We start from the raw sequence: 15,945 nt of genomic DNA, 5'->3' as shown, positions 1-15,945 counted from the left end.
ACAGCGGAGGGGCCGGCCGAAGACCTGGGACACCGGGAGAAGAGGCCGGAGAGCGGAGAAGAACCAACCGGACGCCGGGAGAAGATGAACCAGAGGGACCCCCGAAGACGGAAGAAGACCCCCCCCCGGAGCTGTTTAATAAATTATTTTAAAAACCTGTGTTGTGTTTTTATTATTGACACTTTTTACCTAGGTGAATGGGTAGGGGTACCATGTACCCCTACTCATTCACGTAGGGTGGGGGGGCCGGGATCTGGGGGCCCTCTTATTATAGGGGGCTCCCGGATTCCGATAAGCCCCCCGCCCGCAGACCCCGACAACCAACGGCCAGGGTTGTCGGGAAGAGGCCCTTGTCCTCATCAACATGGGGACAAGGTGCTTTGTGGTGGGGGGGCACCGCAAGGCGCCCCCTCCCCCAAAGCACCCCCCCATGTTGAGGGCATGCGGCTTGGTACGGTTCAGGAGGGGGGGGGCGCTCGCTCGTCCCCACCCCCTTTCCTGACCGGCCGGGCTGCGTGCTCGGATCGGGGTCTGGTATGGATTTTGGGGGGACCCCCACGCCGGTTTTTCGGCGTAGGGGGTTCTCCTTAAAGTTCCATACCAGACCTAAGGGCCTGGGATGCCCCCCGCGCTCGCCGCAATGGGAAAATTAGTTTTTCCTATTGCAGCGAGCGCGAGATGCAGTAACCTGCTCCTCCGTCGTATCTGGTCCTTCGGACTAGCATACAGACGAACGGGCTTTCCGTCAGGAACTGAGTCCGGCGGAGGTACGACGTAAAGATTTGAAGCAGGCTTCAAATCTAAAGTACGTCGGATTTCCACCCGAAACGGTCCGTCGGAAGTCCGATGGAGACCACACACGGTCGGATTGTCCGCCGGACTTGGTCCGGCGGCGTCCGTCGGACTTTTGCAGGTGAAAAGTCCGACCGTGTGTACGCGGCATTACATTTAGCAGTGGTAGGAATACAACTGCTAAATGTTTCACTTTCTGCTGCAGCCTGCATAAAATAAGGTGCAAAAAATGTGTTAAATAGCAAATAGCAAAATAAATCAGTTTAATGCATGTGATTTAACAAGAGTTTTCTGATGAATGTATGAGTAAATTGAGCCCCCCCCCCCCCCCCCCCCCCCCCCATCTCATAGACACAGCCTGGAGTTAAAGGAAATCTCTTCAGTAAGGGGAAATCCACTCTTAGACAGTTGTCCTTGCAACAGATGTCCACAGTGGATTGTTTCCCCATATATACTGTTTCAGTGAGAACCATTAAATACAGTGACTTGAAAACTTATTCATACCCCTTGAAATTTTCCACATTTTGTTGTCATGTTACAACCAAAAATGTAAATGTACGTATTTTATTGGGATTTTATGTCATAGACCAACACACAGTGGCACATAATAGTGAAGTGGAAGGGAAAATATAAATGGTTTTCCACATATTTTACAAATAAATATGTAAAAAGTGTGGCATGCAAGGAGAGCATTAATTGGAGAAGCAATCAAGGTAACCCTGGAAGAGCTGCAGAGAGCCACAGCTCAGCTGGGAGAATCTGTCCACAGGACAACTATTAGTCATGCAATCCACAAATCTTGCCTTTATGGAAGAGTGGCAAGAAGAAAGCCATTGTTGAAAGAAAGCCATAAGAAATCCTATTTGCAGTTTGCTAGAAGCCATGTGGAGGACACAGCAAACATGTGGAAGAAGGTGCTTTGGCCTAAAAGCAAAATGTTATGTTTTGCGGAAAACTAACACTGCACATCACCCCGAACACACTATCCCCACCGTGAAACATGGTGGTGGCAGCATCATGTTGTGGGGATGCTTTTCTTCAGCAGGGACAGGGAAGCTGGTCAGAGTTGACGGGAAGATGCACAGAACCAAATACAGGGCAATCTCAGGAGAAAACCTGTTAGAGTCTGCAAAAGACTTGAGACTAGGGCTGAGGTTCACCTTCCAGCAGGACAACAACCTTAAACATACAGCCAGATCAACAATGGAATGGTTTAGATCAATGGTTCTCAACTCCAGTCCTCAGGACCCACCAACAGGCCAGGTTTGCAAGATAGCCGAAATACATCACAGGTGATATCACTTGCTGCTCAGTGATTGCAGTATTCTAGTCTGCAACTCCCCAAGGTAATACGTAAAATCTGACCTGTTGGTGGGTCCCGAGGACTGGAGTTGAGAACCACTGGTTTAGATCAAAGCATATTCATGTGTTGAAACGGCCCAGTCCTCCATCCAATCTAACAGAACTTGAGCTACTTTGCAAAGAAGAATGGGCAAAAATGTTACTCTCTAGTTGTGCAAAGCTGGTAGAGACATCCCCAAAGAGACTTGCAGCTGTAATTGCAGCAAACAGTGGTTCTACAAAGTATTGACTCAGGGGGCTGAATACAAATGCACCCCACACTTTTCACATAATTAGTTGTAAAAAATGTGGAAAACCATTTATCATTTTCCTTCCACTTCACAAGTATGTGTCACTTTGTGTTGGTCTATCACATAAAATCAATTTACGTTTTTGGTTGTAACGTGACATAATGTGGAAAATTCCAAGGGGTATGAATACTTTTTCAAGGAACTGTATGTCACTATGACAAATTACAATATTAAATTTCACAAATGTGGAAACACACAGCAAAAAAAAAACCTTACAGAAGTTCTAACCATTTCCTATTCTAACTACTGGGAGTAACTTCCACATGCAACTGCATATGTAGTGATTGCCTCCGAGCAATCATGGGTGATTTTAGTAGCACAATTACATATGTCTTAATGGCTGTTACATTGTCCAGCAGAAGCCACAAATGTTTCTATTGTACACGGGGGATTTTTAAAAGACGGCACATTGTTAGGATTTTTGGTTCAAGAAAGAATGGTTGTTACATTTACTCTACAATAACTGTAGGATCCACAACATTTATGTATAAGGAAAGAATTTGTATAATATTTAAATGTGTGGCCACACTTTTGAGTTTGTTAGACGATGGATTTTGTCTTCTATTACACATTTACTGGCAGCCTGAACACTCTGGGCTCAGTCAGTATGATATACAGTACATAGCATAATACCACTAGTGGCAGTTTGCATAGATTGTGATTTCAAATAGTGAAGGACAGGGCTTTACTGTGTTCATTATGATTTCAATTAGTGAAGGACAGGGCTTTACTGTGTTCATTATGATTTCAATTAGTGAAGGACAGGGCTTTACTTTGTTCACCATGATACTACCTAGTGAAGGACAGAGCTTTACTTAGTTCACTACGATTCCAACTAGTAAAGGACAGAGCTTTACTGTGTTCACTACGATTCCAACTAGTGAAGGACAGGGCTTTACTGTGTTCACTACGATTCCAACTAGTGAAGGACAGGGCTTTACTTCATTCACTATGATTCCAAATACGGAAGGACAGGGCTTTACTGGGTTCATTATGATTCCATCTAGTGAAGAACAGGACTTTACTGTGATCACACCAAGAATCCAACTAGTGAAGCACAAGGCTTTACAGTGTTCTCCTACTCCTTAGATAAACACATTTCAATATGTTGTTTATCTAAGGTGAGGTCTGCCAGTGGGCACAAGGACATTTTCAAGGGCAACTTTGTTTCAATTGGTAGCTCATCTAAAATGAGTTTTGCTAGTATGAATAAAGGCATTTTTGCCACCTATTGCATACAATATATCTAAAACTAAACCCTTCTTCATGTTGGACAGAGCATGGGGTTATTAAAAACCCTGTCAGGTCTTCTAATAAAATCTGTGTTCTACTGGGGAAATTTCCTTTTACTTTGTTCAGTTGACACAACAAGAAGTAGGACATTTCTATAAAGTGAGGGAGATCTCCTCTTAGTTGTCCCTTGAACAAGTGTCCCCATTGGAGGATTTTCCTTCACTTCATGTTCTGCTAGCAACTGTTAAGTGCCATCACTTTTCAACCTGGTCAACAGAATAAACAGAGAATATGAATTTATCTGCTGCATCAGTCTGACAGGGTTATATTCTTTACCACTCTATCCAAAAATAAAAAAAGGATTAGTTTTACTTGTTTTAAAAAAATATTGGTAACTATTCTATCCACTGCCAATTTGTAATAAAGTGGTTTCACCCATCTTACAGGGTTCCTTAACAATGTATTGTTTTATTTGAAGGACAATGTGTACTACGCTGTGCTTTGTACATCTTTATCAGCTATACAGCAATTATCAATTTATAGCAAAACCTTTGAATAGAACAATGCAAGTTTGCTTACACTTATATATACAGATCTATAGTACTGTATGTAGTGTGACAAACATACTAGAAGCATAGGTTTTCATGGTGGTTAGGCTTTTGTTTGTACTCCAGTCAACAATGGTTAATATAAGATTTGATATGTAGGGGCCTGCCCCACTGAGATTAATAATAATTACATTTTGAAAAGAGACAATTTTTGCAATTTTATATGAGAAGAAACCAAATTAGGGCGTTATCAATAGATACATTAAAGTATACCAGCAATCTATTCATGGGTATTTTGAGAAAGAGGTCATTATTTATTTTCTATTTTAAGAGCTGTTTTAATTTGTTTTCCCCGATTAATATAGTGTCCCAATAAATGTCAAGTTTTTAAATGTTGTTTTTTTTTCCCAGCCAATATTGTTCCTTTTAGGCACCATGCACACTAGGCTTAAAAAAATGGCAGTTACCTTGGCACATTTTTGTACACGTTTAGGCATTATTTGGAGCGTTTAGCGTTTTTTCTGCCAGAAAGCTCCAATAAAAAAACGCAAACCAGAAGTTTTCTTTTTTTCTACCACTAAACTCTGAGATTAAAATATGCCTCTAATCGTCCCAACGTGCATGGACACATAGGGTAACATTTAGCTGCTTCTACAGGCAAAACTCCTGTAGAAGCAGTGTGAAAGGACAGGGCTTTAATAACAGTATTACCAGAAAGAGGCATGAATATGTATGCTTGTTATCTTTAGTGAAAAACAAAATTTGTGCATACCCAACAACAGTCCTAGCTTTTGGCTAGCTTTAAGGTGCATACACATTATATACATTATCATATTTACCAGTGGCAGCTGGTGTTTTTTATTTGGTGGGGCAGCAAAACAACCCCCCCCCGGTCGATAGTTAGGAGGCACCCCCCTCTGGCACTTACCCCATCTAGGTGGCGGGCAGGTTGAGGGCTCTTGCGGGCAGTGGCTGTGTCCTCTCCTCCTCAGCTTCGACGGCGGGCAGCGGCTCCTGTGTACTCTTCTCCTCAGCTTCGGCAGCAGGCAACAGGCGGCGCCTGCTGTGTCCTCTCCTCAGCTTCAGTGGCGGGCAGCGACTCCTGTGTCCTCTCCTCCTCAGCTGCGTCCACCGTGAGGTTCCTCCCTCCTCCTAGGTGTCCTGCTTGCTGATTGGCCGGGAGGAGGATCAGTGTGGGATAGCGAATATTAATTTGCTATTGTCAAACAAATGGGTGGAATCGGGGTGCAGTGCTCTGCACCCTGAGCCCACCCTTTTTTGAAGCCTATTAAAGCCTCTGGCTCTAATCACATGCTTAAAAAAAAAACACACCCCGCCATTGGAATCCATGCGGCCGGTGCCCTGTATGTCGATAAGGGGGCCAGACGCATGGAAGGGGTGGTGGTGGACGGGCCTCTGCTGGTGTTTACCTATGCTGTGTTTGCAGTATCCACACCAAATACTTCTTTATATGGTGGGAACCACACAATGTATACAAATACAAGCGAGGACCAGGAGCATCTGTGCCTTAGACCAGTCCTAAGTAGATATGTTACGCTGCTGGTCCCGAGTGGAGATACTTCATGGCTGAGACGTCACTTAGAGTTAGACCAACTATCAGCAACCAAGAGTACTTATTTCGCCCCCCAGCCAAAAGCTCCCAATTCTCCCCTGTACAAGTGCATATACTGATCAATGCAAACTGTTTCAGAAATGCATATACCGGTATATGGTAGACTCTTGCTTCAGAACTACATAAATGTGTAAGAATCAGATGGACCCCATGTAAAAAAAATTACAATTTGCCTGTAACTGCACAATTGTGGTTATGAATTTGCTATACAGTATTTGAAACCAATATATAGATGCATACATACATTAAGGATACTAAGCTATACATATTCTATAAGTTACAAGATGTCCCTACTATGAATAAGAGTAACATCTTACCTAATAGAATGTGATCTGCAGCAAAGGAAATAAAATCATCACAATGTTATCAAACAAAGCCAATCAATCCAGAGATAAACGCCATCTTTCACATATACAAATAATGGATAAATATGCACTCACTGAGATAATGCATTCCTTAAAATCTTCAAATACTGTTATGAAGTGGCGTTTCAATTGTAGGTTTGTTGTCTTAAATTAGACCACAACTAAATGGTTCATTAATAAGAGGTACGATGTAAGGTAGATTACATATATTTTTTTTATTTATGTGCCATGGGTAAGTTGTCCTGCCTAAATGTTCAGCGATAAGCAAGCTCCATCCTACCCTAACTCTCTTTCAGGGTAGTAGATACTTGTTATACAGTTGAATGGGACCAACACCAACGTTAAAAAGAAAAGAAAGGTGATCCTAATAAGCCTGCTGCACTGCACCACTATGCTGAAAAAGCATAAAAAATAAAAAAGAAAGCAAGATTTACTACATTTTTCAAAGGAATGTTCCTTGTTTACAGGAAGCAGTTTGAGTACAAGTAACAATATGTTACAGGTTGTAGGGTGGTATGCCCACTTCATTGTCAGTATCCTAAAACGTTCCAGATAAAAAAAATACAGAAGCAACATTTATAGTTTAGTATTTCAAACCTAAAAAAATGGGATATCAATGTGTGGTGAAGCACTCCTGTCCCTGTAAAGGTGCAGGATAATCCATGGGTTAATGAATCCCTTGCATTGGAAAATGAAAACCCAACAAAAGGTGAAGAAGATCAAGGCACCCCAGGGTGTGTAAACTCACTATACAAGCCCACCACTGATGTATTAGGTGTCATTAAAGTGGTTGTAAAGGCAGGAGGTTTTTATTTTAATGTATTCTCCGCTTTAAGTTAAAAAATCTTCCATGGTCAGGTCCCCCCCCAAGCCCCTCTAAATACTTACCTGAGCCCGATCTCAATGTTCGAACTGTGCCCAAGAGCAGCAGCAATGCTCTCTCTCTCCTCACAGGACTCACAGACAGCAGCGGGAGCCGTTGTCTCCTGCTGCTATCAATAAAATCTTGCGAGGAGGAAGCGAGTGGTGGGGCCAAGTCGTGCTGTGTGTGTCAATAGATGCACATAGCCCAGCTTGGGATCGAGCCCGCACAAGTACCCCCATAGCAAGCTTGCTATGAGGTACTCAGGAGGGAGGAGGAGCGGAGAGTATTGGCGGGGACCCCAAAAGAGGAGGTTTGAGGCTGCTCTGTGCAAAACCATTGCACATAGCAGGCAAGTATAACCCTTTTTTTTTTTCTTAAATAAAACACCTTTACATTCACTTTAAGACAAGGGAATCCATTTCTACAGGCAGACAAATTCGCACTACACAACATACGCTGAAAATATTTAGAGTTGACCCACCATGAGGCACCTGGATCTTTTGTTTGGTTATCATTGCTCTATATCCTCCTTGCCAACAGTGATTTATACTATGGGCACATGACTCCCGCCCAAGTACAAAACCATAGGAGACAGTAAAAAAATTATACTACTTCTTCCCCTTTCTTGTGAAAAAAATTATCACACTTCTGGTAGGCAGACTCCAGAATATATACTTAATATAAAAAGACCAGTTTCAGTGGAGACAACAGTGTTGAATTGGTGGTTGCAGTTCTCTCCCACTTTTTTGCATTAGCATGCCAAAAAATGGAACTGCAGAGCAAGAGGGAAAAACTTTGCAGTGAAAAAATATAGGTGTAGAAATTTCAGACTTGCAGACCCCTAATGGGTGTGTGTGGTCAATTTAAATCTTTTGTCCATGACCAAAACTGATGCTAATGAGCTGTGGCGGAAATATTTAGGTGGTATACCACAGATTCCTATCAGCCTGCTTGTTAAGTCCAATAATTAAATAGAAGCAGATTCCCCTCTTCATATTTTATAATTAAGCTTTAGCATTCAAAGATACCTGAATGTGGTCCGAGACTGAGCTCAAGTAACCATATTGTCTTAATTTTGTGCTTTTTGTACACTCTTCTGTTAAAGCAGAAATAAACCACTTTTTTGAAGGAAAAAAAAACTCTGATAGGTAGGCTTTTTATGATAAAAGAGACTCTGTTTGCTTTTTTTCCTGAGTGTACAGTGAGCCCCACATACAGTGCTCATTGTACAGTATTGCCATGTGTTTTTCCTGTGCAGGAGTTATGTCACCCCAGCATGGTCAATCAAGACAACCGGAGACTCTAAACCCAGAAGAATACCAGATGAAGGTGAAAGCTGGAGGACTGTGCAAGTTTCACAGCACTGGAGGAGATTGCTTTGCAAGTTATTGTGCCATAATGTATATATATATATATATATATATATATATATATATATATATATATATATATATATCTATCTATATCTATATCCTTTGCAAACTTGCACATTATGGGAAAAAGATCCGGGGGGGGGTATTTTTTCTTTTTTGATCGTTTACTTCAGCTTTAAAATGAAAAATGTTGGTATATTCAACAAAGCTATCCTCAAAGATAGCTACAATAGTAATACATTATTAATTAAAAAAAAATATATGCAAAAATGAAAGTACCTCATGTCTCCCAGCTTCTTGCCAATTGCACTTCCAACATTAGTTATTGCAGCAGATGCTTTTATCCCAGCTTGGCTAAGGGTTTCTTGTGTCTTCTTGTACCTACAATGAACTGATCTGTGTCAGTGCATACTTGAAAATGACATGTTAGCAAAAAAAAATTAGTTTCCATTTTTTTTTTTTAGGTCTCACCGCACCATTTTTTTACTAAACCTAAACCAAAAACAAGCTGTTAAACATAAACAGGTATAGTTAGGCATGTGTGTAAAATAGAAATATGAAGTGCAAAACAAGCACAGTTAAAAAAAAAAAAAAATCCACCAAATTTAATGATATGAAGTTTAAAACAAAAATGAGAAGGGGTTAGGCTCCTAAGCTAAATTTAGCAATAACTAAAATACTTATTTGCCAGATATTTTTTTAAAATAAATACTCTTCTCATGTTTTCAATTACAACTGAAAAATTGACAACATTTTGATTAATTTACATATGACAGTTTTTAATCAAACATTTTATTGTTAATCGTTTCTTATAATGTTATTTAATAGACATGTGCCCAGCCAAAAAATTTGTTAATTTTCGTTTTCGTTTCATTAGTTTATTATTTTTTTCGTTTTTCGGGTCATTCGTTATGATCGCGATTCGTTAAATTCGTTCATTCGTAAATGCTTTCATTCGTACATTCGTAAATTCGAACATTCGTTCATTCGTACATTCGTTCATTTGTACATTTGTAAATTAGAAAATTCTGAAATTTGTAAATTCGAAGTTTGAAAATCCAAAAACCTGAAAATTCAAAAATCTGAAATAGTAACTAACTATTAAATTATAGGTATTGTAATTTCCTTTCAAATTTGACTGTCAGTGAACGTAACAAATACGAATTTATCCGAAGTTACGAATTATCCAAAACGAATGCTGCATCTAAACAATTGGAACGGAACAAATTAATAATAAATAATAACAATAAAATGTTGTTATTATTATTATTGTTATTTATTATTATTAATTCATTACGTTCCATTCCGTTTTTTCGGATCATTTATAACTTCGGATAAATTTGTATGTGTTACGTTCACTAACAGCCAAATTTTAAAGGAAATTACAATACCTATAATTTAAAAGTTACTAGTAATTACTAATAGTTAAGTTATTATTAGTTAACTATTATTTCAGATTTCCGAATTTTCGAATTTACAAATTTACGAATTCACTAATTTACTAATGTACGAATGTACGAATGTATATTCGTAAATTGCGAATGTACGAATGCCAGAATTTACGAATGTCCAATTTTATTGAATTTACGAATATTCGTAAAAATTAGTTAAACGGGTTTTCGTTAATTTGGATATTCCCGAATTAACAAATTTGTCGAAATTCGTTAAAGAACGAATTCGGAACGAAACGAATTGCACATGCCTATTATCTAACATGATATAGCTTTAAAGTGTTAGTTCACCTTAAGTAAAATCTTTCCAAAATCCCCTATGCAATTCATGTGCTCTGAATAGTAAACACCAGCACTCCTCCTAAACTCAGCTAAAGAAGAGGAGAGCAAATGCAATGCAATTGCACACAATTGGAACAGCCCTGAGCTATAATATCTAGCTCTTCAACCAAACATGGAACAATAGACAGAAGATGCTTCTCTTGTAGTCCAATATTTCAAGTGAGGAAACCCTACTTCCTCTGTCAAATAAGATTAATAACAGGTAACCCACTCTCCACTCTGCTAGCAGTCTCTTTCTTCCCTAGACATGTGCTCCACCTGCCCAAAGTTGGGAGCATGAAATTGTCCAAAATGTCTTTGTATGCTGACCCCTAAGAGTTCCCTTCACTGGAAATAAGAGGCCAAGCCAAGCCCAACCCCTGAAAACAACCCCCATAAATCCCCCCTCCAACAAATGATTTGGACCAGTGCATAAAGCAAGATCCATAAAGACATGAATGAGCGAGTTTGGGGTGGAGGAATCTGACTGGCTTGCACAACACCCTGATAGAACACCTTTCGGATCATTTAGAGTGGAGACTGCAAGCCAGGCCTTCTCGTTCACATGAGTGCCTGACTTCACAAATGCACTTTTGGAAAAATGGTCAAACATTCCCATTGACACACTCCTAAACTTTGTGGACAGCCTTCCCAGAAGAGTTGAAGGTGTTATAGCTTGAAAGGGTGGGCCAACTCAATATTGAACCCTAGGGACCAAGACTGGGATGCCAATACGTTTGGTAATATAGTGTATATGGCTGGCTTAACTATTTCTTAATTGGTCCTCTGATTCCTGTCAGCATCTGTTCTATTTTTCAACTATAGAAAGGTGTCAATCATAAATCATACTGAAAATCTGAATGGTTATTATCATTAGATTTTCCTACATAATAAAATACATAAAGAGTTCATAAGGACCTCCAATGTTGTGTATGGTTGTACATATTATAGAAGGGTGAAGCAGTATATTGTTGCATCTATTATTTCAAAGTTGATTTAGAACATTGGGAAATGCTAGGGCTGTGAATTTCTGTGTTCTGGTTATAACCTGCATGCACGCTAGAAAGTTTAAAGTCATTATTTCATGCTATACCAACTGCACCCCAAAGTTCTCCAGGTGCATCACTGGCTGCTTCTCCGCCACTTCCCAGGCTACATCAGACACTGAACCAACTGTAGGGGAACATTCCCTTTCTGAAACTCCTCCCACCAGTCCAGGAAGGATCCCCTCTCTCTCTCTCTTGCTTCAACTCTCCAGACACCTGACCAGCACAGGATGCAGGAGAACCCAGGGTGCCACCTCAAACCGATCTGCTGTGCCTCCCTTACCATACTGGGCTTCCTCCCAAAGCAAGGTCTCGAGGCTCCTCAGGATTCAGAAGGACCCCAAATAAGAAGGTGTGATACCAATGGAGTGAAGACTGCCATCAGCCTGTTGCACCTTGGGCAAATGGACAGCAATGTCTCACTCATGCCATAGGGACGAAGGGTGAACCATTTCCATGGCACCACCTACAGGCCCGTATCCACCATTGGGTACCAACGTGCAGGGCTTTACTCCATCCTTGGAGGCTCTTTTCCAGGGAAGCCTGAACATATTTGCACCTTATTCACATAGTTCGACTGAAAGTCGCACTCTCCAGGTACCATGTTCTCTCTACTTCCTCTTTGTCTCTACCTTCTGGCATAGAATGTCTGACTTCCCATGGTAGTTCACAGCAGGTTATCACTTCCCAAAAACCTCTGAACTATCTCACCCGACCCCTGCTTATATCAGGAAAAAAAAAGACAACCCTACCCACATTATACACCATGGGATGGAGCTTTCATAAAAGGGGTACTAACCCCTGCCTACAAATGTGTTTGGCAACTGTTACACATACGCTTTTAGGTACACATTTAATTCGATTAATATACATTTTTAAAAAACCCATTAAGATGACCTAATAAAAGTATAACATTTGATAAAAATCCCTGCAATATATTCAGAAGACCTCTGGAAGTGATGTATGGTTTGTTTAACAATAAAAATCCCATCAGCTTGTTTATCATCTTGAATGTCATCTTCTTCCTGGTAGTTGATACTGGCTTACTTATTACATTTAATATTGCCTGATTTTTACTGCTGAAGAGCCTGTCAGTCTTGCAGGAAGACAGTACATTGCAAAGTGGGTAATGTCAATCTCAAAATTGGCAATAAATGTCAAAAAAACACTTAACTTTTTTATGTATTTACACTACAGGGTACAGTGAGTGTTATAGTGATGACTGCACAGTATCCTCCAATAAATCTGCATAAGGAAAGTAAAGAAGATTTGTAATGCCTATATGACATTATATATATACCTCATTTTGCACTAGGTGCATTTACAGTCTACAGTCACACACACTAATTATTAATATGTGTAAAAAATGCCTGTCTAGTTCCCCCACTGCTTGTATGTTGCCACCAGGTCACCTGGAGAGTACCACACTATGCCACATTGCTTTTATATAGGCAATTATTGCCTTTTCCTGTGAAAAACCTCCAGCAGTAGCCTATCACTGCTCATTAATGTCCCTTAGACTGATTTCAAACCTAATACGGATGCGGCTCACAGCAGGGGTCCGGTGCGTCCCTGTTCTCCATTTCAGGGACGAATCAGGCCCAAATTTTTGCCTGAATTTGGACCTGAAATGGAGTCAGACGCACAGGACCCCTGTGCAATGTGCTCTGCGGATGCCCCAGAGATGTGTGAGCCAGCTCCATTGAGAGCCAGTCACAATCTCCTGTCATATTAATTGGATGCGGGGAAACGCGCATCCAATTTGAATAAGTGTGAACCCAGCCTTCATGTACTGAGGTTTGGACCTCAAGCCCAATTTGGTGTATATGGAATTTGGCCACTTAGTCTCAAAATTAAGGGATTCTAAAGTTTCTAAGGTATACAAATTATTTATTTTATTGATATACTAGAAGTATTAGAAATGCCAAAGCCACCACTGTCATCCTTCCTCATTGTATCACTTGCCCATCCCTGGAGATAGTAAACTCTCACAAACAGGGCCCTCCTAACCCTTTTGTTTTGAATTGAATTGTACTGTCTCCCTTTATATTATAAAGTATGGCGCAAACATTTGGCAATTTATAAATCCTTGATAATTTTATTAGCGATGTCTCCACCATCACCTGAGCCTCCACAGCACATGCCAGTTAGGCAACATTCACACCAGTGCTGGAGTGAACGGGTTCTTAGAGGAAAAAATGTAACAAGAAAGGGGTAACTCCATGTATGTTTTCAAGGCAGTGCTATGCCAGACTCCTAAGGCAACATTCACACTGGCAATTTAGGCCGGTGTGAATTGTAGCGGCGGGAATCAGAGATTCCTGCTGCAGCTCTGAGCCTAAATTGCCAGTGTGAATGTAGCCTCAAAAAGTTTGTTATCCCAGCATTTCATATTCCTGATATGTGCCTGATGTACCATGTACTTGTATGAAAAAGTATCCTGTTCTATTTGTATTGCTTCCTTTGTATGAATTTCCTGGTATTCCTGCCAGTCCCCCTGCTCTCTTATTAGAAACTGACCACACTAAGCAGGAGAACAGACAGTGGTCAGTTCTCTAGCCATGCTGGGAACTCAGTATTCTCTCCTCCAACGATCAGACTTGTCCTGACACGCCCCCTACCCTGGCACAGACATTCAATGAAAAGTTCAGTGTGCTGCTGCTTCTCCTCCCCCAGCCTATAGGCCGCGTTCACACGGGCTGTCCAATCAGATTCACCTGTCAGTTTTTCAGACACTCCATTCACCTCTATTGAGAGGACATGTCCACTGACACCGCTGCTATTTGATCCAATCTCTCAGCCAAAACCAGACAGATGCAGGTCCTATTTTCCATCCGTCTGGTGGATCGGATGAAAACGGATAAGCGGTCCATTTTCATCCCATCTCCCCATAGAGGAGAGCGGGACTCCGTCCATCTCCGCTCTGCTCAATAAGCGGAGATGGACCTGTCATCCACCTGCTCAGCGGCGATCAGGGGAGTGATCCCCCACTGAAAAAGCGGATCCCACAGAATAGGGACACCCGTGTGAAAGCCTTATGCAACTAAGAACAGAGGGAATGTGATCACTTATAAAAAAGGACAACAAAAAAAAAGGTACAGTATTTATAATATAGTTATTTTTTTTTTATAATTATACACAAATGTTTTGCCTTTCATTTCTATTTTAAAAACTGTATGGGTTGTTTTACAAGGTGATAATTTACAATTACTTTAAGAGTCTGGCATAGTACTCCCTTGATAACATACCGAGAGTTGCCTCTTTGTTACATTTTTTTCTTTTAAGAACTCGTTCACTCCAGCACATTGGAGTAACACATGGTAACCCATATGTGTCATCTTAATGAGTAGTAACAAAGCTTGCACATGTCAGTGCAAAAAGCACATGGGTCACAGAGCCACAACACACAATTCGCTTTGTGATGACCTGCAAAAAAATAAAACATGACCTAAATTTCTGTACGTTGAGGTGTGTTACAGTCAATTCATTTCAAATACATTGGATAGCACAATGCACCTCTTAAATTCTGCATCTAATAAAAAAATATAAATAAAATACTTCCACAGAACACCATACAGATAGCGAACAGTAATATTAACAAATATCTACTAACAACTGAAAATAGATATTTCATATTAGACTCCTTTTTCAATCCTTTATTGCGTTCCCTTACAACCTTTTGCTACAGGCACTTGGTTTCTACATGGTAGACTTTCTTATTTTCTAAATGAAAAAAACATAATATGACAGAATTAGTATCCAGGAGGGATATTTTATTTAAACAACGCAAGTTCACAGATTCTAGCATGTGTCATGCAGTGGGGCAAGAATAAAGGCTGAGCAATTCTAAAGATCCTGCAGGCAACAGTAGAAACAGCCATTAACTCTGGTCAAATGACTTAAAGGCTAAGGTCACACAATATAGTGTACTATTCTAGTTATATAACCCCCCCCCAATGTTTGTAGAGACAAAGTGGTACCTTGCTACCAAAGGTGTTCTATGTACCAGTTAAAGTGTAATATAAAGCAGTATTAAAAAAAATGATTATATTACAGCTTAACAATTTTTAGATGTTTTAACTGCATGATGTTTCATTTTTTGGCTTTTTCCCCCCTTTATTTTCACCTTTTGATCTTGCCACTTTCTTTAAAACACAAGCTGTTTAGCAAGAATAGCAGTCAGAGTGCTGGGACAAACCATTTAACACTGAATGATCACCCCTTCATTTATCCCAAAAGAAAAAAAACTGTTGTTTTTGGGATTAATACTGATTTAATGTTACCAAAAATGTAATGTTTGAATGTTACAAGATTGATGTAATGTAACTATTGAAATTTGATTTTATGCCATACTAGCTTGATGCAGTAAATCTATCAGTGACAGTAGCATTGATTTATTAAAGGAATAGAGGTTGTTCAAGTAGAAAAGTGAATGTTCACTTTAAAAAGTACATTTTTGTGAATAAAGCGAAAATGTATTTGCTTCAATCAACCAATAGTGCTCGCAAAAAAAAAAAAAATATTCAAAATGAAGACAGGTTCACCCGATTTGTAAACAATCACTTTACAAAGTGAACATCAGAGCCAGCTATGTAATTCCAACAAACGTGCATTATATAGGGACATATAGTCATAAACTTCCAAGACCCCCATTCAACGTGTTTAC

The 15,945-nt window shown here is 40.1% G+C and overlaps 1 protein-coding gene across 4 annotated transcripts in view; it reads right to left on the bottom strand.

Moving 5' to 3' along the window:
• The window catches only part of TPD52L1 (TPD52 like 1), a 215,807-nt gene that overhangs the window by 33,362 nt on the left and 166,500 nt on the right, over nucleotides 1-15,945 (bottom strand). For 2 of the 4 annotated variants that reach the window (XM_073627192.1, XM_073627194.1), the window contains exons 4-5: nucleotides 8,741-8,842; nucleotides 6,176-6,190 (exon numbers count right to left, since the gene is read on the bottom strand). In XM_073627192.1, coding sequence (XP_073483293.1) covers nucleotides 6,176-6,190; nucleotides 8,741-8,842 — 117 coding nt within the window. The remainder of the gene's footprint in view (nucleotides 1-6,175; nucleotides 6,191-8,740; nucleotides 8,843-15,945) is intronic. The other 2 variants (XM_073627195.1, XM_073627196.1) reach the window with 1 other exon arrangement.

The sequence above is a fragment of the Aquarana catesbeiana genome, linkage group LG04, assembly GCF_042186555.1.
Source record: "Aquarana catesbeiana isolate 2022-GZ linkage group LG04, ASM4218655v1, whole genome shotgun sequence".
Classification (NCBI taxonomy): domain Eukaryota; kingdom Metazoa; phylum Chordata; class Amphibia; order Anura; family Ranidae; genus Aquarana; species Aquarana catesbeiana.
The sequence above is the reverse complement of the archived record's forward strand: the minus strand, read 5'-3'. Positions and strand labels throughout refer to the sequence as shown.